Source organism: Lutra lutra, chromosome 16 (genome assembly GCF_902655055.1).
Source record: "Lutra lutra chromosome 16, mLutLut1.2, whole genome shotgun sequence".
NCBI lineage: Eukaryota > Metazoa > Chordata > Mammalia > Carnivora > Mustelidae > Lutra > Lutra lutra.
Window position 1 is genome coordinate 44,415,432 of NC_062293.1, and position 27,364 is coordinate 44,442,795.

The following is a 27,364-nucleotide window of genomic DNA, read 5'->3' on the forward strand; positions in this document are numbered from 1 at the left end:
CCCTCCACAAACTGAGAATGAACCCCGGGTACCGACCCAACCGTGGGAGTAGGGATTCCTGCCGCAGGGTGAGGGTGCCTGAGACGTCCCCCGCTGGTCCTCTAGGACCCAGAGTCTGGCGGGTAGAGACTCAGAGGAGTCAGAGAGTTCATGTTGGTGGCGAATAGAAGTTTTCATCCAAGCCCTAGCTTGAAGACACCTGTTTGACTTTCTCCGGGAGGCTAACAGGTTCTAGCAGGTTCCAGCAGGTCCACAGCTGTGGGGGCCAGAGGCTGGTGAAGTTTTGTGCTTTCTTGGGAATGGTGCTTTGGGGGCACACCCACCATGATGACCCTCTGACACACACACACATGCGCGCGCACACACACATGTCCCCTACACATAGGCCACCTCCCCCACAAAGGGACCCAGCCTCCCTGGGAAACACTCTGGGAAGAGGGATGCATTCCTCTGCAGCTGTGAATTGCCAAACTTACCCAGGGTTTCCTCTCTTTGTCTTTCTCTTTGTTTCTCAGTCTTGCCTAGATTTTCTCAGTTTGTTACACTAGATCCTGGTGGTAGGAAAGAAAGGAAGTGACTATTGTTTTTGGAGGGGAAATAAAAGACTGAAGAAGATACGTCTGAGGTGAGACTAGCCAGCTAGCTCCCTTTCAGACTTGCAGACTGGAGATTCCTCAACTTTAACATGCAAATGAACCACCTGGGGATCTTGTTAAAGGTAGATCTTGTTCAAGTTCAAGGTGTGGCCCAAATTTCTGCCTTTTTTTTGCCAGCTCCTGCTGATGTCCAAGCTAATGGTCCAGCAACCACACCCTAAGTAGCCAGGCTCTAGAGTCTATGCCAGTGGTTCTCTCAAAAGACCATTGGGATGCCCACTGTAAAGCTTTCAAGAATCCAGATGCTCCAGCCCCACCCCGGGGCCGTTTGAACCAGACTCCCTATGGGCAGTGGCCAGGCATCAGCATTTCCCAATGCCTGCAGGTGATTCCATTGTCCAGCTGGGACTGAGAAGCCTGCCCTAGACCAGCTCAGAGAGCTTTCCAGGGCACACAGGGTCGGGGAGTGGGGAGGGGACAGGTAGGGCTGGGGATGGAAGACAGTGGGGCCTCAAGGGTCAGGACAGGGTGTCCAGAACTACCCAGACTCCAGGACACTCTCCAGGCTGGGGCCAGGCTGTGCTCTCCACATGGATCGAGCCCTTACGTTTCACCAAGGAGGGTCATCAGACCCCGAGAGCCCTGTGGGTGTGAGAAGTGATGATCACCCCGTTTACAGATGGAGAGTTGAGGTTCAGAGAGGCCAGACCCCTGGTCCCCGTGCACCACCATCCGTCGTGGGAAGCCTCCTTCATTGCGGAAGCTCTAACTTTCCCCTCGCTGATTGTAAGACAGGTGTACCCCCTTCCCTTTCAGAGTTTCTAGAATTGGGTTGTGTCTGATGAACGATGCTTTCAGGCCTCAAACCAGGCACTAAGGCGATGTGATTGTGACTGGCAGAGCCCATGCATAGGAAGTGTCCATTCACCTGCGTCTTATTAAATTGGTAGGCTTACAATGGTGGCATTTCATCTTCATTTGGATCCCCGGTTGTACTTCAAATATATTTGGAAAGATCAGGAGAGGCTCCTGGTGGAGGCCACTTTCCTGTTCTTGGCTCCCCTGACCTCTGTCCCAGGTTCCCCTCCCTGCTGCCCTCATCTACTGTCTTCCCCTGCCTCCCGCAACGAACTCTCTCCTTCCTTCCAGAACTTTCCCTTTAGGTCAAAGTTCATATGGTCTAGAGAGCCTGTGCTTTTCATCTTGGTGTCCTCAGGGTCCAGTACAAGGCCTGGTATCTAGTAGGTGCTTAATGTAGAGGCAGCTGGAAGCCGAATGAGGTAGAAGGCCTGCGGTGACCACCGGGCTGAGTGCAAGTGGGCTCAAGAGACGACCCACCTCAAAATGGCCATAGGCCCTAACTGACCAGTTACAACCACACGCGGTTCTTAAGATTACCAAAAAGGAGAACATTCCCCATGTTCCCATGGTCCCTCACTCTGCCCTGTAACTATGGCCCCCTCACCACCACCACCTTGCCACGGGGTCTCTCCCTCACTGTCCTGCCCGCTGCTCCCTCCCAATATATTCAGTATATTTCCATCTCCTTTGTCCTGCCTTGGGTGAATCCTTTCACTGCCTGCACCACCAGCTCCCATCCCCACGTTTGCTGACCACCCCCATCCGATCAGAGTGCCCCACACTTAGTACAAGTTTGTGGAAGGAGGGAGGGAGGGGGCCTAGCCCAGGGTCTTTCTGGCAACCTCCCTCCCACTCCCAGGCAAAGGTTGCTGCTCCCTTCTTGGCTCTCCCAGGGACCCCCCCCCCCACACACACACACTGAAACACCTCTGCGCTGCCCTGTGTCCCTCCTGAGTTCCCATGTTGAAACCCTCCCCCTCAAGCTGATGGTATTAAGAGGTAGGAATTTTGGGAGGTGCCTAGGTCAAGAGGGTTCTGGGATTAGTGCCCTTATATAAGACACCCCAGAGGGGGAGGGAGTGAGAGGGGAGGGCATGTCTCTCTGCCCACACTCACCTTACCTCTTGGCCTGCCCTCCAGCAGCCTGGGAAGTGGATTCTTCCTCCCACCTCCCCTGCCCCCTGCAATTTGCCTTCCTCTCACAGGGCTTTCCTCTCTGGGTGGCAAAGCCTGGCAGCAAGAAGCCAACTTCGGGGTTGGCTCTAGGGATAGAGTTGGTTCACCATCTATTCAGTACCTTCTGTGTACCAGGCGTGGTGTGACCTGGGACAAGTCCCTGAACATCTCTGAGCCTCTGCTTATCAATCTGACTCAGGGGCTAACCCCAGTATATGTGAAACCCCCAGCATGTGCCCGGCTGTGAGCAGGTGTCGGGCTCCCACTCTCTTCTTTCTGTGTCCTTCTTCAGATGCAGAAAGGACCCCTGAAGGAAGGTGGGTCCGGTATTCCTCACTGGAGAAACTGAGGCCTGGGGAAGACAAACTTGCCCAGGGGAACACCTCGAGCGTGCCCAGGCTGTCCACTGCCCAGCTCCCGGCCTTGACCCTGGAACCAACAGGTTGAGTGCACTTCCTTCCCCACTCCCTGTTGTTGGAGACCCCTGGACCCCAGCAGCACAAGACACAGGCCCACGGGGCACGTGCACTTTCAGCTTTATTTCTTTCCATGCCGAGCAATACAGAGGAGCCGACTGGAGAGTGTGGAGAGTGTGGTGCCGGGCGGTGGCAGGGGGGGCTAGTTCTCGCTGCTTCCTCTGGGACATGGGAGAGGCTGCCCCAAGCTGGAAGACTGCTGGGTTCAGGCAGCCAGGGGCGGGACCCACGATGGAGCTGGGAGCAGAGGGGTGAGGCCTCAGGGTGCCAGACTGCTTGTGGGTGGGCAGCAGGGGAGTCAGGGACGCACCTTCCCAGTTTGATCTCTGCAGGGTTCCTGGTCCTCAGGCTTGTTCTCCTCCCGACAGAGGGATCAGGCTCCTTCCACAACCCTCAGAGCCTCTGAGTTCCATCTGAGCACCTTCTTCTCCCTGGGGTGCTGAGCCTGGGGCCCCCAGGGCCTGGCCAGAGGACCACCAACTCATGAGCCACCATTTCCGTAGACCTCATGACTCACCTCCTGGCCTGAGCTGCCTTCGCAGGTGACACAAATCCTCTGGGCTCACTTCTTCCCTCCCCCAACAGGGGCATTGCTATTGTGGCCTCAGAGGTCTTGTCAAGCAAAGCCAGCCCCTCACTTAGGGTCTGGAGACGTTGGCGTCTGCTCCCCAGGTGGGGAACTGACGTAGGAACGCAGGCCCCAGAAGGACCCTGCCAGGGCCCCTGGGCCCTACACCCCTCCCCTGCCACGAAGGCCCTCCTAGAAGGCTCAGAGCTGCCCTTGGGACTCCTGGTAGACAGTGCCTCTGTGCTAACGGACTCCCTCCCAGGAGTCTCCGAGGAGTGTCGGGGAGACAGGGAGCGGGCTCAAGGGCCCTGAATGGGTGCGGGGGAAACAGTCTTTGCCAGCCTCTGGCTGTGGCTGGGGAAACCCGATGGCTGGGCAGGGCCCCCAGGGTGGGAAAGCCTGGAGCTTTCCTCTCTGAGAGTCTGGGAGCTGAAGCCAGAGAGGTAGGTGGGCATAGGAGGCCCTGTGGGCAGATCCTGTACCAGCTGAAGCCTCGGGAGAACCCCGGGGCCAGAAACCAGACAGGAGGTCAAAGGACCCTGCTGAGTCCTCTCAGGTGGCGCTTTAGGTTCTGAGACAGAGGCCATGGTGTCGCCCCCTGCTTCCGGGCATGAGTGTGCCCAGGGCCTCCCACTCCCCCAAAGACTGGCCCCTTCAGCCAGGCTCTTCCCTCTGTCTTAGAACTCTCTAGACCAAATCAACAATAAACCTTCATAAAAACCCTCTGGCCGGGGCGCCTGGGTGGCTCAGTGGGTTAAGCCGCTGCCTTCGGCTCAGGTCATGATCTCAGGGTCCTGGGATCGAGTCCCGCATCGGGCTCTTTGCTCAGCAGGGAGCCTGCTTCCCTTCCTCTCTCTCTGCCTGCCTCTCTGCCTACTTGTGATCTCTGTCTGTCAAATAAATAAATAAAATCTTTAAAAAAAAAAAAAAAACCCTCTGGCCCACTCCCCTGTTTACAGCCTGGGAGCTCTGGGGAAGTCCTTCCCCTAGAGGTGTCCCCAACCTCCTCCCCCCACCCAAGAGAAAGTCTTCGTGCTTTGTGGATGGCCAGGGGCTCAGGGTAAGTAAGGCACAGAGAGTGTCAGGTGCTGCTAGGCTAGGAGCCGGGGCCCAGGCCCCACCTGAGCCCCGCCGCATGGGGCCCCAAGTGTGCAGCCTGGACCATCAGGGAGGACGTGGCAGGAAGGGAACTCAGATCCAGGCTCCTCCTCTCCTGGCTGAGCGGGGCTGGGGTCAGGCTCCAGGCGGCTGCACAGGGAGCGAGGGAATAAGAGGCAGACTGGGTCATCCTGGGAGACATGTTGGGACAGGAGTTCTCAGCAGAGCTCAGCAGAGATGAGCCTGAGACTGAAAAGCTGGAGATGTCTGTGGGCCCTGCAGTTCCTGATCCTGCCTTCACCAGCCTACCTCTTGGTGTTGCCACCTGTCATGCACGTAGCTGACACCTCTGTCCAGTCAACTGCTCATCTTGGGCACCCAAGGGAGTCCCAGGATGGACGCGGAGCAGCAGCTTTTGGCCCCTGAGCTGGGATCGCAGCAAACACGTGGCACGAAGCATGCAAATAACTCTTTTTACACCCTGTCCCCCCGCCCCAAAGAAAGGTACAAAAGAGCAAGTCCCACATCTTGACTCCGGGTCCTCAGACACGGGAGTAGGGAATGTGCAGCTTCTCTCCTGCCACGGTCTGGTCCTTCTCGTCTCCGTCTCCTCTGCGGGGCCGGTTCCCCCTCCCAACAGGCAGTGTATGTGGCGCGGTGGATCCCGGAGCCGGTGGGGATGAGAAACCAGCCAGAGCATGGAGGCCAATACAGGGCCGTGTCCAGGAGATTAAACCCCATTAATCATTCTTGGCGCGCTTTTCGCATCGGAGGTGGGCTGACAGTGGGGAGGCCTGGGGGCTTCCCTCCAAGTCGGCGCTTTGGGAGTGCATGGACGTCCCTGTCCTGTCCTCCCGCGGGAGAGAGGGGGCGCGGGAGCGTGGAGACCTCGGGCTGCCCAGGACCGCCTCCGCCAACGCAGCGCCCTGGTCGGTTTCATTTCTTCTGCACTATAACGAGAAGAGCCGTCGTGGCAGCGCGGAGCTCAGAACAGGCCTTCAAGCCATTGTTTGGAGAATTTGGGGTTTTGTTTCCGGGTGGGAAACAGCACCAGGGCTGCCTGATCGGGGTCTCTTGGTGGAAAAGAGCTCCTCCTTGTGGCAAGGAGGCAGCCTTTGCTAGGGGTTCGCGCACCACGGGACACCCCCCACCAGACAGAGAACCATCGAGGCCTGAATTTTAAAAATTCCATTTTGCACCACGGGACACCCCCCCCCCCCCACCAAACCGAGAACCATCGAGGCCTGAATTTTAAAAATTCCTTAAATCGCTTAAAAAGCCATTCCCTTTGCCAGTTTGAGTTCAGCAGGGATCATTCATTGGCTGTGGACAAAGTTGTGGCAAGCGTGACAAGGAGGAGACTGAGGCCCAGAGAGGGGGCTCCCGAGCTAATGCCCGCACTGGCGGGTTCCCCCACCCCAGGTACCAGCCCCACCGCCAGCCCCCCAGAGACCCCGGAAGATGCTTCATTTCAGACACTTGGACAGTGGGGGATGTGGGTTTTAAACCCAGGGCAAGCTGATTACAGACCTGATCTCTTCTCCCCTCTCCAAAGTGGCCAAATTTGCCCGTGACCCCACCGCTGAATCCCAGGCTTTCCTGGAACCCTGGGTTCCAGATCAGTGCCTCCTTTAAGGACAGGGCTGGGAATCTTATTGAAATGCAGGTTCTGATTCAGTGGCTCTGGGCCAGGGCCTGAGACTCTGCATTTCTGACCCTTTCCCAGGCTCAGCAGCCACTGACGCTGGTCCACGCAGCATGTCTAGAGCAGTAAAGTCTTTAAGGGAAGAGCTTAGACTGACCAGTGCAAAAGGCAGAGAGGCTTGGGGTCCTCACAAGGCGGGTGCATGCAGGGAGGCGAAAGGACAGCGCCGCCCCACAGAGTCCAGACCCTCAGAGCCACGCCGGCCCGTTGAGCCGCTGAGAGTTTCCTTTGGAAAGGGTGCCCCTGCTTGGTTAACTTCCCTGGGCCAGCTCTGGGGGTCACAAGAGGGTTACTGCCAAATTCCACGACATGCATTGTTTATGTCTGGTCCCTGCTGGCTGTCTCAACAGGAATGCTTGCAGGGAAAGTCCACCATTCACCAAGCAGCATCACAGCCATGATCTTGGGTGACACTCTCAAGGCTCAGCCAGACACAACTTTGGCCCAGGACCCAAAGCCCTCTGAGCTGGGATAGGAGCTGGCCACCTCTGGTTCCCAGGCCTGGGCTCTTTGCACACCCTTTCCTAATGATCCAGGCATAAGGCAAGGCAGAAGCCCGTCCCACTCAGCTGGGTCCTGCCAGGGATGGGGTCACTTCTCAGAGAGGATCAGCCTGTGTCCCCTACAGGCTCTTACACCGTTTCCACTGCCCCCTCCCCAGGGAGCTGGGCTGCACCCTTCCGTGGTCCTCACCCCAGGCAAGCTGGCTCGCTGAGCTCCACGCGGCTGGGCCTCACCTGTGAAATTGACAGTCACGGCCACGATGATGATAATGATCCCCATGATGATGAAGGTGATACTGAGCAGCCGGGCCAGGCGGCCCAGCCTCCGGGCGCCGTCCAGGTCCCCCTGTTGCATGCTACTTCGGGACTGCAGAGAGAGGGTGGCAGAGACCTAAGGAAGGCTGTTCCCAGCAGACTGGGGTGGGGGCACCTCTGGCCTTGGCCTCCAGAACCCACCCAGCCCCCACTGCGGCCTCTCTTCCAGCACCCACCTTGGGGATGGGAAGCAGGCTTCTCCCGCAGAACTGGCCTGGACTCAGGAGGCTCACACCCCTTGTGGGAGCCCCCCGCAGAGCTTGCCCCTGGCTGGAAGCAGACTCAAGCAGTGCAGGGCCCTTGCTCTGAGGACAGTGAGTGGGCAGGGTGGCGGGTGGCATGATGGAGCCCGAGGGTCTGGGAGGGTGGGCCGGGGCCAGGCCATGCTGAGCAGGCGGGAGCAGATAAGCCAGGCCTCCCTGGGCCGCTGTCTAAGGCTCACTGCTATGGCCACACTAAGGAGGCCTGTTGGGTTTTTCTGTGGTCCAAGGTGCCTGCCTCCTTTCCTCTGTGACTCCCCTCTTCCACACCAGGAAAAAAGCATCATTGATCCTCCTTCCTCCTAGTTTCCACCCAGGAATCACATCCTTGTTTAACCGAGCTGACTTCCGCAATCTGAAAGGTTTGAACTTGAGAAGCGAGGGTGTGTGGGGAGCCACGCCAGGCTTTACGGGGGCCCATCTGAATCTTCACTCTTTCTCAGTGAGCTCAGTTTTTCTCGGCCTTATTTAATTTTGGTGAAAGCAGGTGGATGAGCGGGGGGATGGCCAGAAAAGATCTTGGGAGACCCTGGAGTGGCTCGGTAGGGGCTGTGTCCTAAGCATGTCCATGGAGGTCCCACACACACCCCTGCCCATCCCGGTTCAGGAGTCAACCTGCTGGCCAGGGCTGGCCTATGACCTTCAGGCAGGAGTTCCCTAAATGTGTGACTGCTTTCAGGGTCTTAGGCCACTTATTTGGTTATTTTATTTTCCAGTTATTGGAGGGTCCTGACTTCGCATCGAAATGTAGTGGAGTCCCTTGATGATGGTGGCGGTGTTGGTGGTGACGATGATTTATTGAGTGCTTACTTTGTGCCCGGCAGCTTGCTAAGGACTGTACCTGAACAATCTCATTGAGGCTCAGAACCATTCCATGCGGTTGCCAGTGTTGCCCACTTTTAAAGAGACTGAAGTTCAGGGAAGATACCCTTCCCCTCACTGTTCTCTTCAGGAGGGCACCCCTGTCTCCCAGGTCCTGTCCTTTTCTCCTCACAGAAACCTAACCAACCCCCACCGCACCCCATGTCTCCCTGTCCAAGCACCTCCCAGGACAGAGCCACCTCCTGCCACACTGTTTGATGCCATCAGATTCGCTTCACAGCCTGGAGTCCAACCACTCGGTCACAATACCTGTCCCTTGCCACCCTACCGATAAGTTTCCTTTCCCCGTCAGTTTCACTGAAGTCCTCCCCAGCTGCCTTGCACCAGCTCTGGGTCCGTGTCACTTCTCACTCAAGCACAGCAGCCTCCTGAAGATCCATGCCCCAGCTCTATGCTCTCTTCATCTCCATGCTGCTCCCTACACCACCATTCCACTCCACAGAGATTTATGCCAGACCCCGTGCTAGGCCCCTGACATGCAGTCATGGGGTGGGATCAGAGAAGAGGTGGAGAGTCGGGAGCTGATGCATGAGTTCAAGGAGATGACGGTGGCTTAGCCTGTGACCCTGCCCAGCATCTTCCATGGCCCCGCACCGTTCCCAGAAAGGTCTGAATCCAGGTTAGCTTTGCACTTCCAGATTTTATCCTCTACTCTTCCCTTCCACAACCTCTGGACTCAGCCAGTCTGAACCCCTCCAAGTCTGAGCACCTGCTGGTGCAACTCTCCTGCCTGCCTTCCTGCTCCCCTCAACCACCTGTCCACATCCTCTCTATCCTTCGAGGGCTTCTGGTGGGAGAGAAGCAACTGAAGAAGGAGAGAACGGCAAGGTCAGGAAGGGCCCTGGCTATCACAAAATGGAATCTGGATTTTTGTAGGCATTGGTGGGGGGCTACAACTGGGTGACTCTATAGACGATTTCATCAAAACAGGAGAGGGGCCCCGGGTGGCTCAGTCGTTAAGCGTCTGCCTTCTGCTCAGGTCATGATCCCGGGGTCCTGGGATGGAGCCCTGCATCAGACTTCCTGCTCAGTGGGGAGTCTGTGTCTCCCTCTCCCCCTGCTTGTGTTCCCTCTCTCGCCATCTCTCTCTGTCAAGTAAATAAATAAAATATTAAAAAAGAAGAAAACAGGAGAGAAAAAGATCCAGTCAGAGGGAGAGGCTGAAAAGACCAGGAAGTGACGGGTGCCCCAATGTCCCAGGGCAGCCGAGAGAGATCTGAACTTGAGCACAGGGCTGAACTGCAGCGAGCAGAGGAGAGCGCTGCTGTCCTTGGAGACTGGACAAATGTGGGTACAGGTGGTGTCACACCTCAACAGGTCTGTAGGTGGGTCTGGGCAGAAAGTTGTGAGCGTCCATGCCTCTGGACCTCGGGGTGCCCAGTGACAATGGGCAAGTGTCATCCAGTGAAAGGTGAAAGAGAAGGTGGGTCTGGCTTGAGGCATGGGCGGGGCTCGGGCAGGAGCCCATCCTGAGACTCACAGGCAAACCTGGACCTAGCAAAGACCTGACAAGAAGCAGGTGCAGCCTCCCAGCTCCCTAAAAGGGCAGCCTAGGGAGGGACACAGGTTTCAGAGCCAGACCTCCTGGGGGTCTGTCCCCACCATCCACAGCTGTCCCAACTGCATGACCCTGGATGAGGGGCTTCTTCTCTCTCCTCATCCTCAAATATAATCACGCATGAATTCCTGACCTTTCTAATGTCCCTCAAGCCTTTCCCTACCTCTCCAGCTGACTCCACTGCCCCAGCCCACTCCCACAACAGAGTTCATCTGGAGACTGCACCAGCCTCGTCCTCATGAGTCTCTCAGCAACAGCCTTGCCCCCAGCCAACCTCATCTCAACAGCCATAAGCCTGGTCACACGGCTCCGCATAAAATGGATATATATATATTTTTTAATTAATTATTTCCTACTTTTTTTAATTTTTAGAAATTTTTTTAAGTGAACTCTTTGCCCAAGGTGGAGCTTGAACTTATGACCCTGAGATTAAGAGTCACATGCCCTACCAACTGAGCTGGTCAAATGTCCCCAAAGGGACACATTTTTATGCCTCAGTACCTTTTCATGGACTGCTCTCTCTGCTGGAATGCCTTTCCTCATTTTGGTGTTGCTACCTCAGCAGCTCTTTCTCACCTTTCAAGAGTCACCTCCAGTAAAACTTTACTTCGTGCCCACAAGCAATTAATCAGCCCCTCCTTGGGGCTCCCGTAGCATCTTACACCATGCTCTTTTCCTCCCTTCCCACCTCGTGTCATCAGTTCTTGTGTTGGTCTCTTTCCCTAGATTTGAAGGCAGGGACCGTTCAGCCTCAAGCTTGGTGTCCCTCTTATGTAACCTAGGGACTGGCCCTAAGAGGCCTTCAGTAAGTATGTGAGGAAGTAAAGAATAAAAGAAGAGAAAAAGAGTATGAGGAGAGGCTGTTTTCTCACCACTGAACTTAGCCAGTGGAACGGTCCAAGTTAATAGAAGATTCTAAGTGAAATGAAGGCAATGAGTACCCGAGGAAAGATATCTGTTATCTGGGGGCGCTTGGGTGGCTCAGTGGATTAAAGCCTCTGCCTTCGGCTCAGGTCATGATCCCAGGGTCCTGGGATTGAGCCCCGCATCAGGCTCTCTGCTCCTCGGAGAGCCCGCTTCCTCCTCTCTCTCTCTCTGCCTGCCTCTCTGCCTACTTCTGATCTGTCTGTCAAATAAATAAATAAAATCTTTAAAAAAAAAAAAGATATCTGTTATCTGCGTATTGGCCCCACCCACTAACCCATGCCACCTCCAGCTCTCTGCATGGCCAGCCCAGGTCACCGAACGAAGGACTTCAACACCAAGGAAACACCTTCCTCTTGGGAGGAAGAGGGGGCAACATACAGACAGGCTTCAGGAATTTCCAGGAAGTTTGGCCTTAGAAATGCTGGGGCTACCTTGAATCATTACCAAGAGACTCATTCTCAGCTGTAAGCATGGCACACAGTGGGGAGGGACACAGGGTTTGTGATGAGTCCTTTTCCTCACTTGCCAGAGAAATCTTTGTGCATGGGGCAACGATTCAGGACCGTGGAGAGAGGCATACGTGTGGTTGCTTGGGTAGGAGAGGTGAGGAAGGGAAGCGAGAGAGGGAGAGATGAATTTTTCAGCCACTCTAAACCCAATCCCTCTTCTTTATCCACAGAGCCATCAGCCTGTGCATCCCAGTCATGCCTCTTCCTTTGAGCCGGAGGGACAACGTTGAGGAAGATGCACTGGGAATGGCCAGATGACCAAGGTAGACTTGACTGCACCTGCCTTGTTGGGTCATACACATTATGGGTCATACACTGTCCACATAAACCTCACATCTCTTCTGTAAATCTTAGTTTTCTGATCTGTAAAATGAAGAGAATAGCTGCCTTGAAGAGTAGAGCCCCACTTTTATATCTAGAAGTTACTCACAACTAGCCGACACTCTTTTCCGAAGTCCCCGCGTTAGTTCCCAGATGAAAAAACCCGTCCCTTGACCTCAGGGATGGAAGAAGACCCTTCATTACTTTTAATGAGTAAATTACCAGCTGCATTTCAAACCCCACTTAGTGGTATCCTCTTCCTCTTCTACAAAATGGCTCAAGTTGAAGACACAATGATAATTGCAGTAATGGTTGTAAATGACTGTGAATTAATAGATCATTTGTGATTGCAATGGTTGTGGGAATGGTAAGGGAGAAAATGAATTCGGGTTAATAGATCAGTGAGGAAAGGCATTGAAAAAAGTCCGAGAGAGCTGGTAGGACTGGGGAGGGAAGCGGATGGGGTAGGGAAGGTTCTGGGGAGAGCTGCCAGGGGATGAAACCAGCCAGGGGAGGATGGCAACAGAACTTACTGGGAAAGAGCTTCCACCCCCCATGAGGCTCAGGCCAAGCCCCAGTAGGTCTGCGGAGACCTGCTGACATCTGACAAGATGTGATCAGCTGATCGCTGATGAGCTATTTGTCCTTCCACAGAGATGGAGCAAATCCCAGCTGTTCAAAGCCAAGGAATGTGCTTCTCCATGCCCCATTCATGTCCCTCTCTCTACGACAATGCAATTCTTACTGGAATGCCTGACTATAGTTGCTGGAGGTGATGTGGGGGAGTGTGGTCCTGGAGAAGGAGTTGGGGCAGCTGCTATGTGGTGGGTGGGAGTGTTTGGGGATGCTTAGTACTTGGAGACAGCAGCTGTTTGCCAACCCATTGAGAAGTATGTCGATATTCTCAGACACGCGTCTGCATGCCAGCTGATCAGTACTGGTTGGGGCTCAGCGCTCTTGCTGGATGAAGGCATGAATGCATGAAAGGGAGCCTGACACAGGTCAGTTAAATAACCAGGTCACCCAGAATGCCCGAGAAAGGGAGTGTTGAGCCACTCTGAACCTCTTCCGTACTCCTGCATATGGCAGGAGGAATCGACAGAGAAGGGGCTTCTCTGAGGCTTCCACCAAAACCAAAGACTGGGCTGCTCCTCCCCCCAGTAGTGGCATGAAGGCTGGCACTGCAGTCTCCCCCAGACTGGCTAAAGTCAAAATTTGTTGGCCACTGGGGATCTGCCCTTTGCTCTGAGACTACAAAGTTTTGTTTGGTGTTAATGATAACAGTAACCACTGCCCTTTTCTATGTGGCAGACTCTGTGCTGGGTGTTTTCACACATATTAACCCAGTTAATCCTCCCGACAGATTTATGTGGTCTTATGACACCTATTTTACAGATGAGACAACTGAGGCTACAGAAGGGGGTTGAGGGACTTGGACACGGTCACACGGCCTGGGATCCACACACACAGGTCTATCTGATGCTGCTTTAAGCACTGTTGTCAGATAAAATCCTGGGGTCCAGCTCCTTTGGTGGACAGGAGACCTTGCTGGCATCGGGAATATGGCCATTTCTCAGCCTGACCCAGGAGTGGAATGGATGAAGGCAGCCCTGACCTGGCCACCTTGGGAGGCTCATTGGAGGCTGCTGTGCTGAGCAGGTCTAGGTCTGGATACCTGGGATCCCAGCCCCTCGGGTTGAGCCCCTGTCTAAGCCACAGTGGGAGGGACACTGCTGGCCCATTAGCCTCCTACTGACAGAGTCAGTAGGGGTGGAGAAGGACAGCTGGGGTGGTGGGGATCAGGTGGGGAGAGTGAACAGAAAGAAGGAAGGAAATGGATTCTGCCCTTTCTGCCCAAATGCCCCAAAGGTTTGGCTTTCCTGGGAGGTACACACCATCCTTGTCCCTAGAGGTAGATGGAGGGTGGGGTCATGGAGACAACACTAGAGTCAGCATCCAGCTGACATGCCTCTTACCAGTTGAGTGACAGTGGCCAAGGCACTGCTGTAGTGTCACCGTTGTCTCATGTGTTAAATGAGAATAATTAGCCCTTACCATGGGGCTCCCTTGGGCTCCTATCTCCTGGCTTCTCATGGTTCTCTTTGGAAATTCATTTCCACAACTGTACTCCACTTCGCCGCCACCCCACACGATCCCTCTGCTGAAACCTCAGCCCCTGGCATCTCTCTCATGCCTCTCTCGCACAGCAGCTGTCCTTCGACTTCTTGGAGCCTCAACCTGTGACCCCTCCCTCTCCTCCAAGGTCATCACTAACTTCCCAGCCTCATGCTGTCCCAGTCCAGCCTGATCCTTGAGTGTGCCACCTCTGCCCCCACTCACCAGCATCGTTCTGTGCCAGTGGGTCTACCCTCATGGCAACCCTGCCATCTCCAGCCTCAGGTGGGCCAGTGTCCCATCTGTGACTCTGTACTGATAGCTGGAGAAAAAAATGCACCACTACACCGGCTGATAACAACTCAGACCCATGGGATCCAGCCTCAGCAGAGCCCTCCGGCCTCTCCGTCCCTTGTCACCTCTCCTCTCCTCTGTCACCAGCTCCTTCTTTCTCAGCAAATGGCCTTGTCCTCCACATCCCTGGTGGCATGGAGCCCATATAGCATGAACCAGCTCCTTTTCCTTTGAGTGTTTCTATCTCCTTCTGCCATCATGACCTTCCCTGCAGGCTCCCAGGAACAGAGTCCTTCTTTGAGATCCCATCTCTACACTCTTCATGAATGTCATCAGTCACCTCTCTCCTTTTTGCCTAATGCTGTCCATCACCAGGGTCACCGGGGGTCTGTAAATGGCCCAACCAGTGGACACTCCTTATTGGATTTGACCTCTGCACTGCATTGGACCATTCCTCCTCCTTTCAAACTCACTCCTCCATGGGTGTCTCCCCCTCTCCTCTAGTTTGCCTCCCACCCCTTGAAATCTTTTCAAAACTCTTTCCTGTCCCCTTCCCTCTGCCCACCCCTTAAATGCCACAGTCCCCAGGAGCTGGGTAATCAGGACTGTGAAGAAAGTGCTGCTACTTTCACTTCAACAATTCTCTCATCAGTGCCCTCCTTCCTAAGCCATTGCTTGGTCCATACCTTCATCAGCCCTCCTAGAATCTCAAGAGCCTCCTATGGGGTCTCCATGCTCCCATCCTACCAATTCAAGCTCATTTCCCCCAGCGCAGTTGGGTGTTGGTTTTAAAATATGAACAGACCACATCACGCCTCTGCTTAAAATTTTTCAGGGGCTCCCTGGAGCCACTAGGATAAAACTTAAGTTCCTAGAGTGAGTCCCTGCCCACCTCCCTCCATCACCATACTCTTGCATCCATAGGCCATGTCAAATACACCATGTCATCCATCTTCCTAAATGCCTAACATGGCGCCTCATTGGTAAAAGAGGTGTGTTCGTTAATGGGGCACCTAATCATTCTCTACCACTTAGTCACCTTCAAACAAGCAACTTGCCAGTCAAGTGAGTGATTGACTGAATTAATAAATGTATGGTCTGTGTTAACAACTCTTGGGTTTCCAGAAACTCTTTCTGTCCCTTGACAGGGTCTTGGTCCAGACCTCTTCATCTCTCACCTAGTGCTCCTGCAAAAGTTCCTTCTCCCAGCTGCCAGGCTCAGAGGGGCCCCTTCCGTCCTTTCTCTTACCCCACACCAGCCTCTCCACCACAATGGAAGCCTGACCACACCTCTCTCTGGCTCCAGACCTTGTGATGTAAATGCCAGGAGAAGCTTGCCACTGGTCCCAGAGGACCACACGCTGTATGATTCCATTGGTATGAACTGTCCAGAAGAGACGAATCCATACAGATAGAAAGCTTAGTGGTTTGTCAGGTCTGAGAGGGATCAAGGGAGAGATGGAGTGATTAAAAAAAAAGAGGTGTGGAGCTTTTCTGGAGGTGAAGAAAATGTTCTGAAACAGACTGTGGTTATGGTAGCGTGGATCTGTGAAAATCTTTGAATTGTACACTTTGAATAGTACAAAATGTGTATTATAGGTCAAAGCTCTAAGAAAACCCCCCAAAAGCCATGATGGCTTCCCACCTCCAGCCAGGGAGACACTCAGGTACCATTCAGTTTATTGCTATGGTGTAAGAGCCCTTTCCTCAAGCTCTTTGTGTGGTTCATCTCCCTTTACCCTCACACAGCTCTCTAATGTAGGTGTTATGTGACACCCATTTTGCAGATGGGAATACTGAGAAGAGAGATTTCAGTGACTTGCCTGAGGCCCCAGGATACGCTGTGATTTGGTCTAGCAGGAGCACTTCTTACAATGTGTTATAGGATCTGTTTCCAAGTTTCTCCCCGCTGGACTTGAGGCTCCTGGGAATTGGTGATAGTGTCTGGTTCTGACCTAGCACCAGTTCCCCACCCCTGGCCCAGTGACCTTCAGAACTGACTCAGGAAACTGAGAAGGCTGTAGAATTATGCTGGGAGTGGGCTCAGTGGTCTCAGTCTGGGACCTAGGCACCTTTGACAAAGGCAGCGTCTATCCAGCCTGCACACTGCCTCCCCAACAAGGAGATGGATTCCAGCAACTCTTCTCTCCTGGGTCCTTGTGTGGTTTCGCTCCCCGAAGCCTGTCTCCCCTCCTGGGGCTTCTCCCTGTAACTAAGAGGTTGGCCCTGCCCAGAGCTCCCGGCTGCACCCCTGAGACCTGGTTCTGCCCCCAGCTGCCTCCCAAGGGCAGCAGGCAGCACAGGAAACGCCTCAAAGAACCCCCACCTCCGGCCCCTGTTCAGCCCTGGCTCTTGTGCCCACCCCAAGTCTCAGGAATGCCACTGGGATCCCCTGACGTCCTGGCAGGTGGAGCTAGATTTGACGGGGAATCAGGGAAGGCATCCCCAGCTGGACACCAGGCCTCTTTCTCAGAAACAGGCTCTTTCTCAGAAGACAGCTGGGGGGAGGGCAGCAGGAGTGACCCCAGGTCCTAAGGACTTGGTGATAAATGACTCAGCAGGGGTGTCACTCCGGAGGGAAGCAGACAGCATCTCCCCACCTGTCCCCCAGCCCTGAGCAGCCCGGGACTGGAAGTTTACTACTCCTGCATTCTTTTTCCCTTCTGGAAGCCACTGCCTGCCTGGGCTTTCTCTCTCATACCCCCTCCCTCCCTCCTCTTCCTGGAACTCAAGTCACTTGCCAACATCCACGGACATTTTCTGGGGATCTTCTATAAGTAGCTCTATCCAAATAGCTTAGCTTGGGGACAAACTAAGATAGTCTACTCAGAACCCTACAAGGCACTTAAGTGTATGAGAAGTGAAGACTAGCCCACATGCTCCTAGGCAGGGCCGGCCATGCCCTCTGACACACATTTTACCCCTACGGCCCAGACCTCCCCAACCTAAAAACAGACTCAAGACAGATGCTGGAATCAGTGTGAGCGCCAAGGCCCAGAGGGCCACAGCAAAAACAGTCCCCCCCAGCTCCCTGAAGGAGCAGCCTTGGGGGAGCCCGGCCCCAGGGCCCCGTGCGCATGGCAGGGAAGTCACGGCTGGCTCTTGGAAACCAGCGCTGGCAAAGGCTACTGGAATACCCAGGTGGCCTGGGGTGAGGGGTGGAAGCAGCTGGCTCTCCTCCAGAGAACTCGGGGTCCTGAGACCCCACGCTGGCCCCAACCTCTACTGACCCACAGCTCCACTTGGGATGACACCCCCAGCAAAAGGCCAACCACCCAACTTGGCCGCCTGTCTACTGCATTGAGTTTAGCTCGGGGTGGCTCCTGGGGGTCCCCTCCCCAGGAGGGTATGTGCAAAGTCACTGCAACGCAGAAGAACAGAGAGGAGGGAGGACAGCAAACAGAAGGTCTCCCAGCCCCAGCCCCCTCTCCAGCAGGAGGGGTAGTAGGCCTGGTGAGAAAGGGAGCCTTCCCCCAAACCCCCGCCCCCAACTCTCTGTTCTGCACGCCCCAGGCAGAGGGTCTGGCACCCACTGAGCCCTGGAACGGAGAGCCACACTTACCATGATGGAAAAGATGAGGGGAATCAGATTGAGAGGCCACACGGGGCAGAAGCAGGAGGCGATGGCAAGGATGAGGTAATCTTTGGGGACCTCTTGGTCTTGGGCAGAGGAGGCCGTGGCAATGGAGGACGCCCGCCTAGAGCTGGCCCGAGAGGCCGACCAGGGGAGTGTGGCTTCGGGGCGCCCCTCCGATACCACCTTGAAGGGCAGGCCGTGGCCATTCTGCTCCAGGTCCAGGGCCCCCGAGAGGGACGTGGACAGCATCAGGGGCTTGTCATCCTTTCCTTCCACCTTCGTGAGGAGCTTCTCCATCTCCGGTAGGTCCAGGGTTGAGGCGGTGCCTGGCTCCTGGGCTGAGGGAAACTGAGGCTGCCCCGGGTTGGCCATGTTGGCTTGGGTCTGGGGTTGCTCCAGCTTCAGGCTGAGACGCTCGGCTGCAGAGGGAGCTCAGCACGCCATTCCTCAGCCCAGACTGGGGGCCTCCAGGTCGGGGGCTGAAGTGTCCCCCAGGGGAGCAAGGGCAGGGGTCGGCTTCTCCGGGTCTCTGAAGCCGGCCTGATGCCCCCGCGGAGCTTCGGGAAGCTGGAGCCTCAGATCTGTTCAAGTTTGAGGCCAACTTTGCTGGTGCTGCTGACAGCACAGATGGGCGGGGAAGTGACAGAGAGCAGAGCAAAGAGGCTCCTCTCCCGGGTGAGGCTTAGGCTAAGTCGGAGAGAGGAGAGAGAGAGAGAGTACACCACACAGCCTCCCTCCCTCCCAACCCTCCTCTGAGATGCTTTTCTTTTTCAATTCCCCTCTCCCCTGAGACCGTGCAGTGTGCTGCCTCAGCTCCAGCCCAGCCCAGCCCAGCCCAGCCCAGAGCCCAGAGGGACTTCAGTGGGCCTCTCCTTTCCACTGCAGACACAGAGCCCGCCTCTCTGGTCTGGGGGCTCCAGATTGGAAACGGACCAAGTGGGTCACAAAGGGGCGTGTCTTCAACCGTCTTGGGAAAAGCAGCCCTCTGCTTCTCTTTTGCTGGAGTGGGTCATACTTCCTTTTATCTCGGCCCTTCCTCCTCTCTCGAACGCAGGCAATGCTGAGCCCCGGACCCACCCTAGGGCATCCCACCTGACCTCCAGCCCCCCCGGACATGTCCAGGCCACAGCCCGGTTCCCTGCTCCAGGAGGAGAGGGCAGACTAAGCACCAAGGAAGGATCCTGCCTCAGTGGGTCTCTGAACACCTCACCAAGGGGTGTTAGGAAGGAAGTGTGGGTCTATCTCATGCCCATCTGAGCTTTTCTGGGGTACTTTTATTTATTTATTTTTTAAAGATTGTATTTATTTATTTATTTGAGAGGGAGAGAGAAAGCATGAGCAGGAGGAGGGGCAGAGGGAGAAACAGGCTCCCCACTGAGCAGAGAGCCCTGATGCGGGGCTCGATGTGGGGCTCGATGTGGGGCTCGATCATGACCTGAGCTGAAGGCAGATGCATAACCTACTGAGCCAGCCAGGTGCCCCTCTGGGGTGCTTTTAAAAAAAGCAGCAAAGATACTCCTGTTCAGGAGCTCGCTGGTTTAAAGGACCTCAGTCCTGGTCATCAGTCCTCTCTGATTCTTCCTGTCCCTCTTCACTCCCTCTCCTGTCTTCTCCCTGTTTCAGCCTCCTCCTCCAGGCTCCACATCTCCCCTGTGTCCCCGATCTCTCTCTCCTTACAGTGTTTTGGAAGCGTGACCTGTAACCCCTGTGCGTGTGCCTGTGCATGTTTGGGGGGGGCGGTGGAAGAGGGTAAGAGGAAAGACTCTAAGCCCCTACGGTCATGCAGGTTGGGGAGTGGGGAGGGAGAAGCAGGATGGGGCCTCAGAGGTTGTGGGGTTCAGATCCTCTGATATCCCAAATGTGAGGCCGGAAACGGAAGAACACTCCTCTCAAGCAGACATCAGTCCCTTGTCCTGGTCCTGCAGCCGGTTTGGAGCAAGAGGAACCACTGCAGTGGAAAGAAATAGCTTTGGTTTGTGTGTCAAGCTGGGCTCTGAAATGCTGCTTCCAGCAAGGGCTGTGTCCAGGTGGGCGGGGGGGCGGGGGGGGGGGGGGGAGGGACTTGGGGGATGGGGAATCTGACCAGCTGAGAGAGGGGAGAACAGGGCACACAAGAGCCGCCTGCTAGGGGCTCAGGGGGAGTCTGGGGAGCTGAAAAGGCTCCAGAGGCTCATAAATTTGGAACATACTGTGTGGCTTTGGCACACATTGTCAAGTTTGGTAAATCTGATTATATTAAATTAAGAATTTTTTTGCTTCATAAAGGAAACCCATTGTTGTTTGCAAAATGCAAGCCTCCGGGGTAGGCAGTGAGATTGTTGCTGTTTGCCTGGAAAGAGAGAGAGAGAGAGAGAGAACTTCCTCCTCATCTAGGTTCTTAAAGGAAGCTCTTTCTTCCCCAGGCCAGGGATGGGGCAGGAGAGTGAGCTGGGCTTCCTCGACCTGGAACTTCTGGAAATGTGCTAATGTCTTTTTAAACATGAGACCTCCTGCAGAGGGTGGGAAGTTGGGTGCCTGGGACCCCTAGTCTCCAAGTCAGTTTCCGGCTTGGACAGAATTCTGTATTACAGCTGGAAGCTGACGCTGGGCCCCCACATGGGGCCTACAGCTGCCCAGCCCAAAGATTCCATAGTCTCTGGCCCAAAGGTGGCTCTTGAGCCGCCGAAATATAGCTGGTTCCAACTGAAACGTGCTGTAAGTATAGAACATACTGGGTTTCAAATACCTAGTTCAAAAAGGAACGTAAACTGTCTCATGAATACTGAGTACATTGATTACATATTAAAGTGATAATATTGTTGTTACACTGAGCTGAATAAAACAGGATTAAAATGAATGTCACCTCCGTCTTTTGGCCTTTTAAAAATATGCCAACTAGAAAATTAAAAATTAGGGGTGCCTGGGTGGCTCAGTGGGTTAAAGCCTCTGCCTTAGGCTCAGGTCATGATCCCAGGGTCCTGGGATCTGCTGCATTGGGCTCTCTGCTCAGCGGGGAGTCTGCTCCCCCTCCCCTGCCTGCCTCTCTGCCTACTTGTGATCTCTCTTTCTGTCAAATAAATAAATAAAATTAAAAAAAAATAACTCTTTAGAAAATTAAAAATTAAAAACATGGTTGTATTATGTTTTTATTGGGCAGTGCTGGCCTCGAACAGAATGAACCTGACGTAAAGGGGTCTTACATGATTTACATGACTTATATGACTTAATAAAAACACTAAGAGGAAGAAAAAAAAAAAAGCCAAGAAGTCCCCAGGGTGGCTCACGGCTGTGAGGTTGCAGGGTGGGCTGGCTTTCAGGGGTGGAGGCAGGCCAGGCTTGCCCCCTCACTGTGTGCTGCTGTGTTCACGGTGCCATCTAGTTGCCTGGTAGTGAGGAGGGGAATGACCAGAGGCGGGGTTGCCTGCTCCCCCACACCCCCTACACCCTCCTCCAAGGGGAGAGGCCGGGAGGTGCCTCAGGTTGGGGCTCCCAGGCTGGGAAGCCCAGCCTAGTGAGCTGCTGGGTCTGCAGCCTGCAGTGGCCGCCTCCCCACGCCCCCTACTCCCAACTAGGGTCTTCCACGGAGGCCCATGGGCCATACTCATCATCCAAAATGGGTTTGGGCTGCAATCCGTTTCCCATAGACACAGAGCTTCAGACTTGTAACGTGAAGATTCAGGGACTCTGGGACCGGTTTCTGCAGAGCAGCCTTCAGAAGGGGACATGGGGCTCCTCCAGCTCCACCCCCACGAGGCCTGCCTGCCTGAGGGGATTTGAGCTGTGAGCCCCTGCAGCTAGACAGATGGACTGACCTTTCTGTTCCACTGCTGCCTGGCCTGGCTGCTGAAGAAAGTCACTTCCTTCCCTCCCCCACTTTCCTGGTGTGGCTGTGAGGTCCGGGGTGCCGCAGGTGTACCCCCTGGCTCCCTCGCCCAGGGTCTGGCCCAATTACAGCTGGCTGGCCGAACCAGAGGAAGATGCAGACAGAAACCACATGTCCAGTGTGTCCACATGGACACTAATTCCTACCTCTGTCTGCCCTGGGCTAGCTCACCCCACACCAGGAGCATCTTGGATCTGTGTGAGCACACATGTGTGCCCACAGCCCCCACCCCCCCAACACACACACTGTAAGAAAAACTTGATGTGGGACATCTGGGTGGCTCAGTCAGTCGGGTGTCTGCCTTCGGCTCAGGTCATGATCTCAGGGTCCTGGGATGGAGCCCCACATCGGGCTCTCTGCTCGGCAGGAAGCCTGCTTCTCCCTCTTGTTTTGCCTGTCTCTCTGCCTACTTGTGCTCTCTGTCAAATAAATAAATAAATAAATAAATATAGAAAATATTTGGAAGGTGCTCTGAGGAGACAAATCTTTCCCCTTGAAAGGGCAATTATGAAGAACCTAATAGATACTAACTCTGTTTGCGTCCCTCCAAACTCTCTTAGGGTATGTTCATGTACCTACATGCCTGTCTCCAGTTAGAATCGTGGGCACAGACCATTTTGCAATCTGCTTTGCTAACTCACGATTTTCACTCTATTAGAACACCAGAGTTTGCTTTGCCAAGCCTCAATGGTTGGACATTCGTATGATTACAAATCTCTCCCTGTGCCGTGCCTCAGGGGCTGCCTTTTTGCAAACATGGTTTTCGGGTTTGGATGACTCCCTTGGAGTCTTTTTTTTTTTTTTTTTTAAAGATTTTATTTATTTGTCAGAGAGAGAGGGAGAGAGAGCAAGCACAGGCAGACAGAATGGCAGGCAGAGGCAGAGGGAGAAGCAGGCTCCTGCTGAGCAAGGAGCCCGATGCGGGACTCGATCCCAGGACGCTGGAATCATGACCTGAGCCGAAGGCAGCTGCTTAACCAACTGAGCCACCCAGGCGTCCCCTTTGGAGTCTTTTTATTGTGACTTTGCCCATTTTTTTCTACCAGAAAAGGAACAGAGACGCAGGACAACTAGCAATCTATAAATGTGCCCTTTTCTCCACACCTCTGGTGACATCAGTCTGACGGTTGTTACCTATTTTTGCTGGTGTGTCTCCTTCATTGCTAGACAGACAAGGTACTGTAATGAGGATAAAGGAACGGCCTGGAAGGCGCAGACTTCCTAAGAGCATCCAAGAGACCTTGTGTATTGGAGCCCGTCATGAGCTATGGGGCTACTGCCAGTGTCTGTCATTCTTCTCTGCCCCCTCTCCTTCGAGACTCTTCCAGTGGACGGCCGTTCTCAACCTTATAGATACAGGATTTCTCTCTTTAGGTATACCAGTCCTTCGTATCTTTTTTTTTTTTTTTTTTTAAGATTTATTTATTTGGGGCACCTGAGTGGCTCAGTCATTAAGCGTCTGCCTTTGGCTCAGGTCATGATCCCGGAGTCCTGGATTTGAGGCCCACATCTGGCTCCCTGCTCAGCAGGAAGCCTGCTTCTCCCATTCCCCCTGCTTCTGTTCCCTCTCTTGCTGTGTCTCTCTCTGTCAAATAAATAAATAAGTAAAAATCTTTTTATTTTAATTTTTTTTTAAGATTTTATTTATTTATTTCACAGAGAGAGATCACAAGTAGGCAGAGAGGCAGGCAGAGAGAGAGATAGAGGAGGAAGCAGGTTCTCCGCTGAGCAGAGAGCCTGATGCAGGACTTGATCCCAGGACCCCGAGATCATGACCTGAGCCGAAGGCAGAGGCTTAACCCACTGAGCCACCCAGGTGCCCAGTAAAAATCTTTTTAAAAGACTTATTTATTTATTTATTTATTTATTTATTAGAGAGAGAGAGAGAGAGAACATGAGCTGGGGAAGGGGCAGAGAGAGAGGGAGGGAGAGAATCTCTAGCAGATTCAAGGTGTTCTGGCCCAGGAGACCCTAATGCGTCAGGGAGAGGCAGGGAGAACCTGTTAGGTCAGCACATACACATATGCACACACAAATACTCACATGTCCACATGTCTGTATAAGCAGTCACATAATGTGTGGATGTCAGAAAATGTTTATGACAAACAAACAACAACAAAAATAAGAAAAAAAAAAACCGTTTGAGGGATGCCTGGGTGGCTCAGTTGGTTAAGCATCTGCCTTCGGCTCAGGTCATGATCCCAGGGTCCTGGGATCGAGCCCCATGTCGGGCTCCTTGCTCAGCAGGGAGTGTTTCTCTGTCTCCCTCTGCCCTTCTCCCTACTTGTGCACATGCTCTTTCTCTCTCTGTCTCTCATTCACCCTCAAATAAATAAAGTCTTAAAAAAAAAAAACCCTCTTTAAATACTAGGCAAACCCCTAACAGCATGGAAACACACACACGTGTGCACTCAAACATGTAGTCCTGATGAGACAGTAACTAAAGTGTTGTGGACTTGAGTTTATAAAACACCTTCCCAGGCATTCTCTCTTTATAACAACCTTGTGAATAGAATATGTCTTAATAGCTTCCACTCAGTGAGTGCTCACAGGGTCAGGCACTATGCTAAGTGCTTGAAATACATTCTCTCATGTAGTCTGCACAACAGCCTATGATGTAAGTGCTTATTTTAGTCCGTTATACAGAGAGGAACACCAAGGCTCAAAGCCCTTAAGTCATTTGCCCTAGGCCACTCAGCTGGAAAGTGCAGAGACTGAGAAGTACTTTCACGTCCCTCCCTGCGACCTCACACATCTGCTGCACGTGTGAGATTCCACCTGCAGGGGGCACCCTCACCATGCCTGAGCTCAGCGTGCCGGCGAGCCAGAACACTCACCTCTTTCTGTCCTGGAACTTAAGAAAGCAGGACTTGCTGGTCATTTTACTATGTTTCCAGGGCATGAAAACTTGGAGCTGAAGCGAGGTGGAAGCACTGTCTAAACTGGTCATAAGATTATAATAACATACAAACAGTAACACCTTCTGTTATGGAACACCTTCTTGCCAGAAACCATACATTCTGAATGAATGTTAACCCTGTGTCAGCGGTGAGGGACTAGAGGTCTAGAGAGGCTGAGAGATGCCATGGGTTGCGCATGGAGTGAGGGGCTGGGCGGAGGTTGGACCCCAGGATGGTCTGGCTCTTTCCTTTCCACTATTAGACTGTGGCACTGCCTCCCCACAGATAGATGGAAGGCTCAGTGGGAAGGCCTGGGGCCAGATTCCCACATTCTGTTCCTAGTTGAACCCTGTGATTCCTCTGCCCAGAATCAGAACCTTCCTGGGGATTTGTGCTGCAGATGGCTGCCCTGTGGAATTGGGAACCCTAATACCTATGGGCTGGGGACAGGAGGACAGGACGCCAAGTTTGCCAGCCAAGGTCTTGCTTGCAGAAAGCAATGATATCTTTAATTATGGCCTCACTTTGACTGTTTGGAGGACTCCTTGCTCATCTGTGTGTCTATATGCATCTCTCCAGCTTCTGTGATGTTCCCCATTCTGAGCTGGGTCCCTTTTCTTCCCCCAGCTGGCAAGTGTCCTGCTCTCCAAGGAGACCAGAGAGCCCTCAGGCCTCCCCTCACATCTGGGTTCTCAGCGTGGCCAGCAGCCGCCTGTAGATCAGCCCATCAGCATGAGTGAGGCCAGAGATCAGCTCGGGAGTGCTCAGTGCAAATGCTCTCCAGACCTCTCAGGGAGGGCTGGTTGTGCCTCCCACTTTCTCAGCAGAATTGGCCTGAGGCCCTCATCTCATTCCCTTAACCTCTTCCCCATAATCTTTCCTGATTCTGTGTCTGCCCCTTCATCATAGAGGCCCTGGCTGCCCTGGACTCTTTTTCCCTGGGAGCTCCAGGCACCCAGGATCAGGGTACAGGGAGGACTTACTGGCCTCCTATCCCTGGTCTGCCCTAGGCTTCCTTTCCCAGAGACCGGCCCAGACACCACATCCCCTAAGACAGCAGCTCAGTGGGGTGTCCCATCCAGAGATGAGACAGACTGTATCCCTAGTCTCTTGGAGCCTCTCCCCCTCTTCAAATAATGTCGTCTCTCCCACAGTGCTCCTCACGGTGTCCAGACACACCTGGGGTCTTGCCATGGATCAATGCCCCAGGTACATACCTACTTGTGGGCATCAGGCCCTGGGCCTGACATTCCAGAGTGAGCTCCCAGACCTCAGGCCTTCCTGCCACCCTGGGCCATAGGGCCCAGGGGGACACCTGATAGCAAACAGAGATGTTAGCTTTTCCGTTTTTATTTGGTTCCTTCCGTTGCTTCTCCTACATCACGGACTTGGGAGACCACCACAGGCAGGGATGTGGATGCCACATTGTAAAACCAGACGACACCGGGTGTCACCCACACTCCCCACATACAAGTCCCCCTGTCCAAAAGCTCCCTTTGACCTAAAACAAAACAAAACAAAACAAAAAAAGAAACAAAACCAGCAAGAGAACATAGGGCTCGAAGGCACAGGAATGCGAAGTTCACTTTCCAAGAAGAGGTCTTCAAGTCCAAACAGAAGAAAGAGCCCAGCAGGGTCCTGCTCCTTTCCCAGAGCCACCATCCCTGGCTGGGATCAGGGCGGAGAAGAGGGGTGCTGGGAAGTGCAGCCCTGGTCTCTGGTTCCCTCCCAACTGGCAAGGCTGCCTCCCCTCTCTCTCTCAGGCCTCAGCCCTTCAGTTTTTCTCGGTCCAGGACATTTTCAGCAGTCTTCCCTCCTGTAGCCATCCTGCCGTTGGCGGTTCCCTGGCCGGTCTGCCTCCAGGCGCACCGGGTCTCTGCGGGGCCGATCAGCAGTGCTGGAAGCCCAGCCCGGGGCCCGCACGCGGGTGCCCCCGAGGCCAGGCGAAGGGAGCCCCGGGATCTCGGCGCCAGCTTCCCGTGGACGCCTGAGCCGAGCCCTGAGCCTCGGCCCCCGCCCGGGGCCGTCCGGGGGACAGGTGCGGGGAGCACGAGGCGCAGCGCGGCGCGAAGGGGCCCGCCGACAGCGGGGCGGGCGGCGGCGGCGGGCTAGAGCCCGCATCCCCGCTGCTCCCGGCGCGCGCGGCCTGGCCGTGGCACTCCAGATGCCCGCAGGGCCAGCGGGGCGCGGGGCTGGCGCGCAGGACCAGGGAGAGCGCCGCGATGCGGTGAATGGCCCTGCGCAGGGTGGCGATCTTGGAGAGCCTCTTGCCGCCCAGGTCGTGGCGCAGCGCCCGGCGGAGCGCGTTGAAGGCCTCGTTGTAGTCCAGGATGCGTTTGCGCTCCCGCACGTTGGCCGCCATGCGCCGCGCCTTGGAGCGCACAGGCCGGATACGCGTCCTGCCACCCGCCGTCTCCTCCTCGGCCTCGCAGTTCTCCCTCAGCACCCCAAAACCCCTCCCGGCCTCCAGGCAAGAGCCCCCCAAGTCCTCAGAGGAGCCCTCGGCCCCCTTGAGGCCTCTGAGGCCTGGCCCTGGCCCGCCTCGGTGCATGGCCTTCCCCAGGCCTTGCTGCCCCGGCTCTGGCTCACGGGGCTGACAGTCCGCCTTCTGAGCGTTGACTCCCGCAGGCTGGACACTCCCCAGACGGGCCCTCTCTAGTTGGGCTTTATGGCACCACGTGGCTCTCCACCCTTCCCATCCATCCATCTCCCTCCTCCTGCTTTATTACCTGCCTCCAGGTAGGCTGGCGAGGGAGGAACCAGGAGGAAGGAAACAACCAAGGAAGGAAGCAAGCAGATTCCTGTTCGAGGGGACCAGACGGCAGCCCGGCCACGCCCAGGGCAGTGCTCCAGCCGCCAGG

The 27,364-nt window shown here is 54.7% G+C and overlaps 2 protein-coding genes across 3 annotated transcripts; both read right to left on the reverse strand.

The window, feature by feature from the left end:
- Nucleotides 1-4,610: 4,610 nt before the first annotated feature.
- TRARG1 (trafficking regulator of GLUT4 (SLC2A4) 1) lies at nt 4,611-18,493 on the reverse strand. 2 transcript variants are annotated; one of them, XM_047708939.1, is made up of 3 exons: nt 17,727-18,493; nt 7,218-7,350; nt 4,611-5,493 (listed from the first exon to the last, which is right to left on the reverse strand). In XM_047708939.1, the coding sequence occupies exons 1-3, from the start codon at nt 18,111-18,113 to the stop codon at nt 5,318-5,320; spliced, it is 696 nt and encodes a 231-aa protein (XP_047564895.1). In that variant the 5' UTR covers nt 18,114-18,493; the 3' UTR covers nt 4,611-5,317. The 2 variants fall into 2 exon arrangements, with proteins under 2 accessions (XP_047564895.1, XP_047564896.1); XM_047708940.1 differs by having other exon boundaries at nt 5,354-5,725; nt 17,727-18,491.
- Nucleotides 18,494-26,391: 7,898 nt separating this feature from the next.
- On the reverse strand, nt 26,392-27,054 carry BHLHA9 (basic helix-loop-helix family member a9). Its single transcript, XM_047706032.1, has one exon. The coding sequence runs from the start codon at nt 27,052-27,054 to the stop codon at nt 26,392-26,394; it is 663 nt and encodes a 220-aa protein (XP_047561988.1).
- Nucleotides 27,055-27,364: the final 310 nt, after the last annotated feature.

Coding starts and splice junctions, on each gene's coding strand:
- TRARG1 (XM_047708939.1), bottom strand. CDS start 18,113: ATGGCCAACCCGGGGCAGCCTCAGTTTCCCTCAGCCCAGGAGCCAGGC. Junction 7,351..17,726: donor CCCTCATCTTTTCCATCATG/GTAAGTGTGGCT, acceptor CTCTCTCTGCAG/TCCCGAAGTAGCATGCAACA. Junction 5,494..7,217: donor CGTGACTGTCAATTTCACAG/GTGAGGCCCAGC, acceptor TCTCCTGGACAC/GGCCCTGTATTGGCCTCCAT.
- BHLHA9 (XM_047706032.1), bottom strand. CDS start 27,054: ATGCACCGAGGCGGGCCAGGGCCAGGCCTCAGAGGCCTCAAGGGGGCC.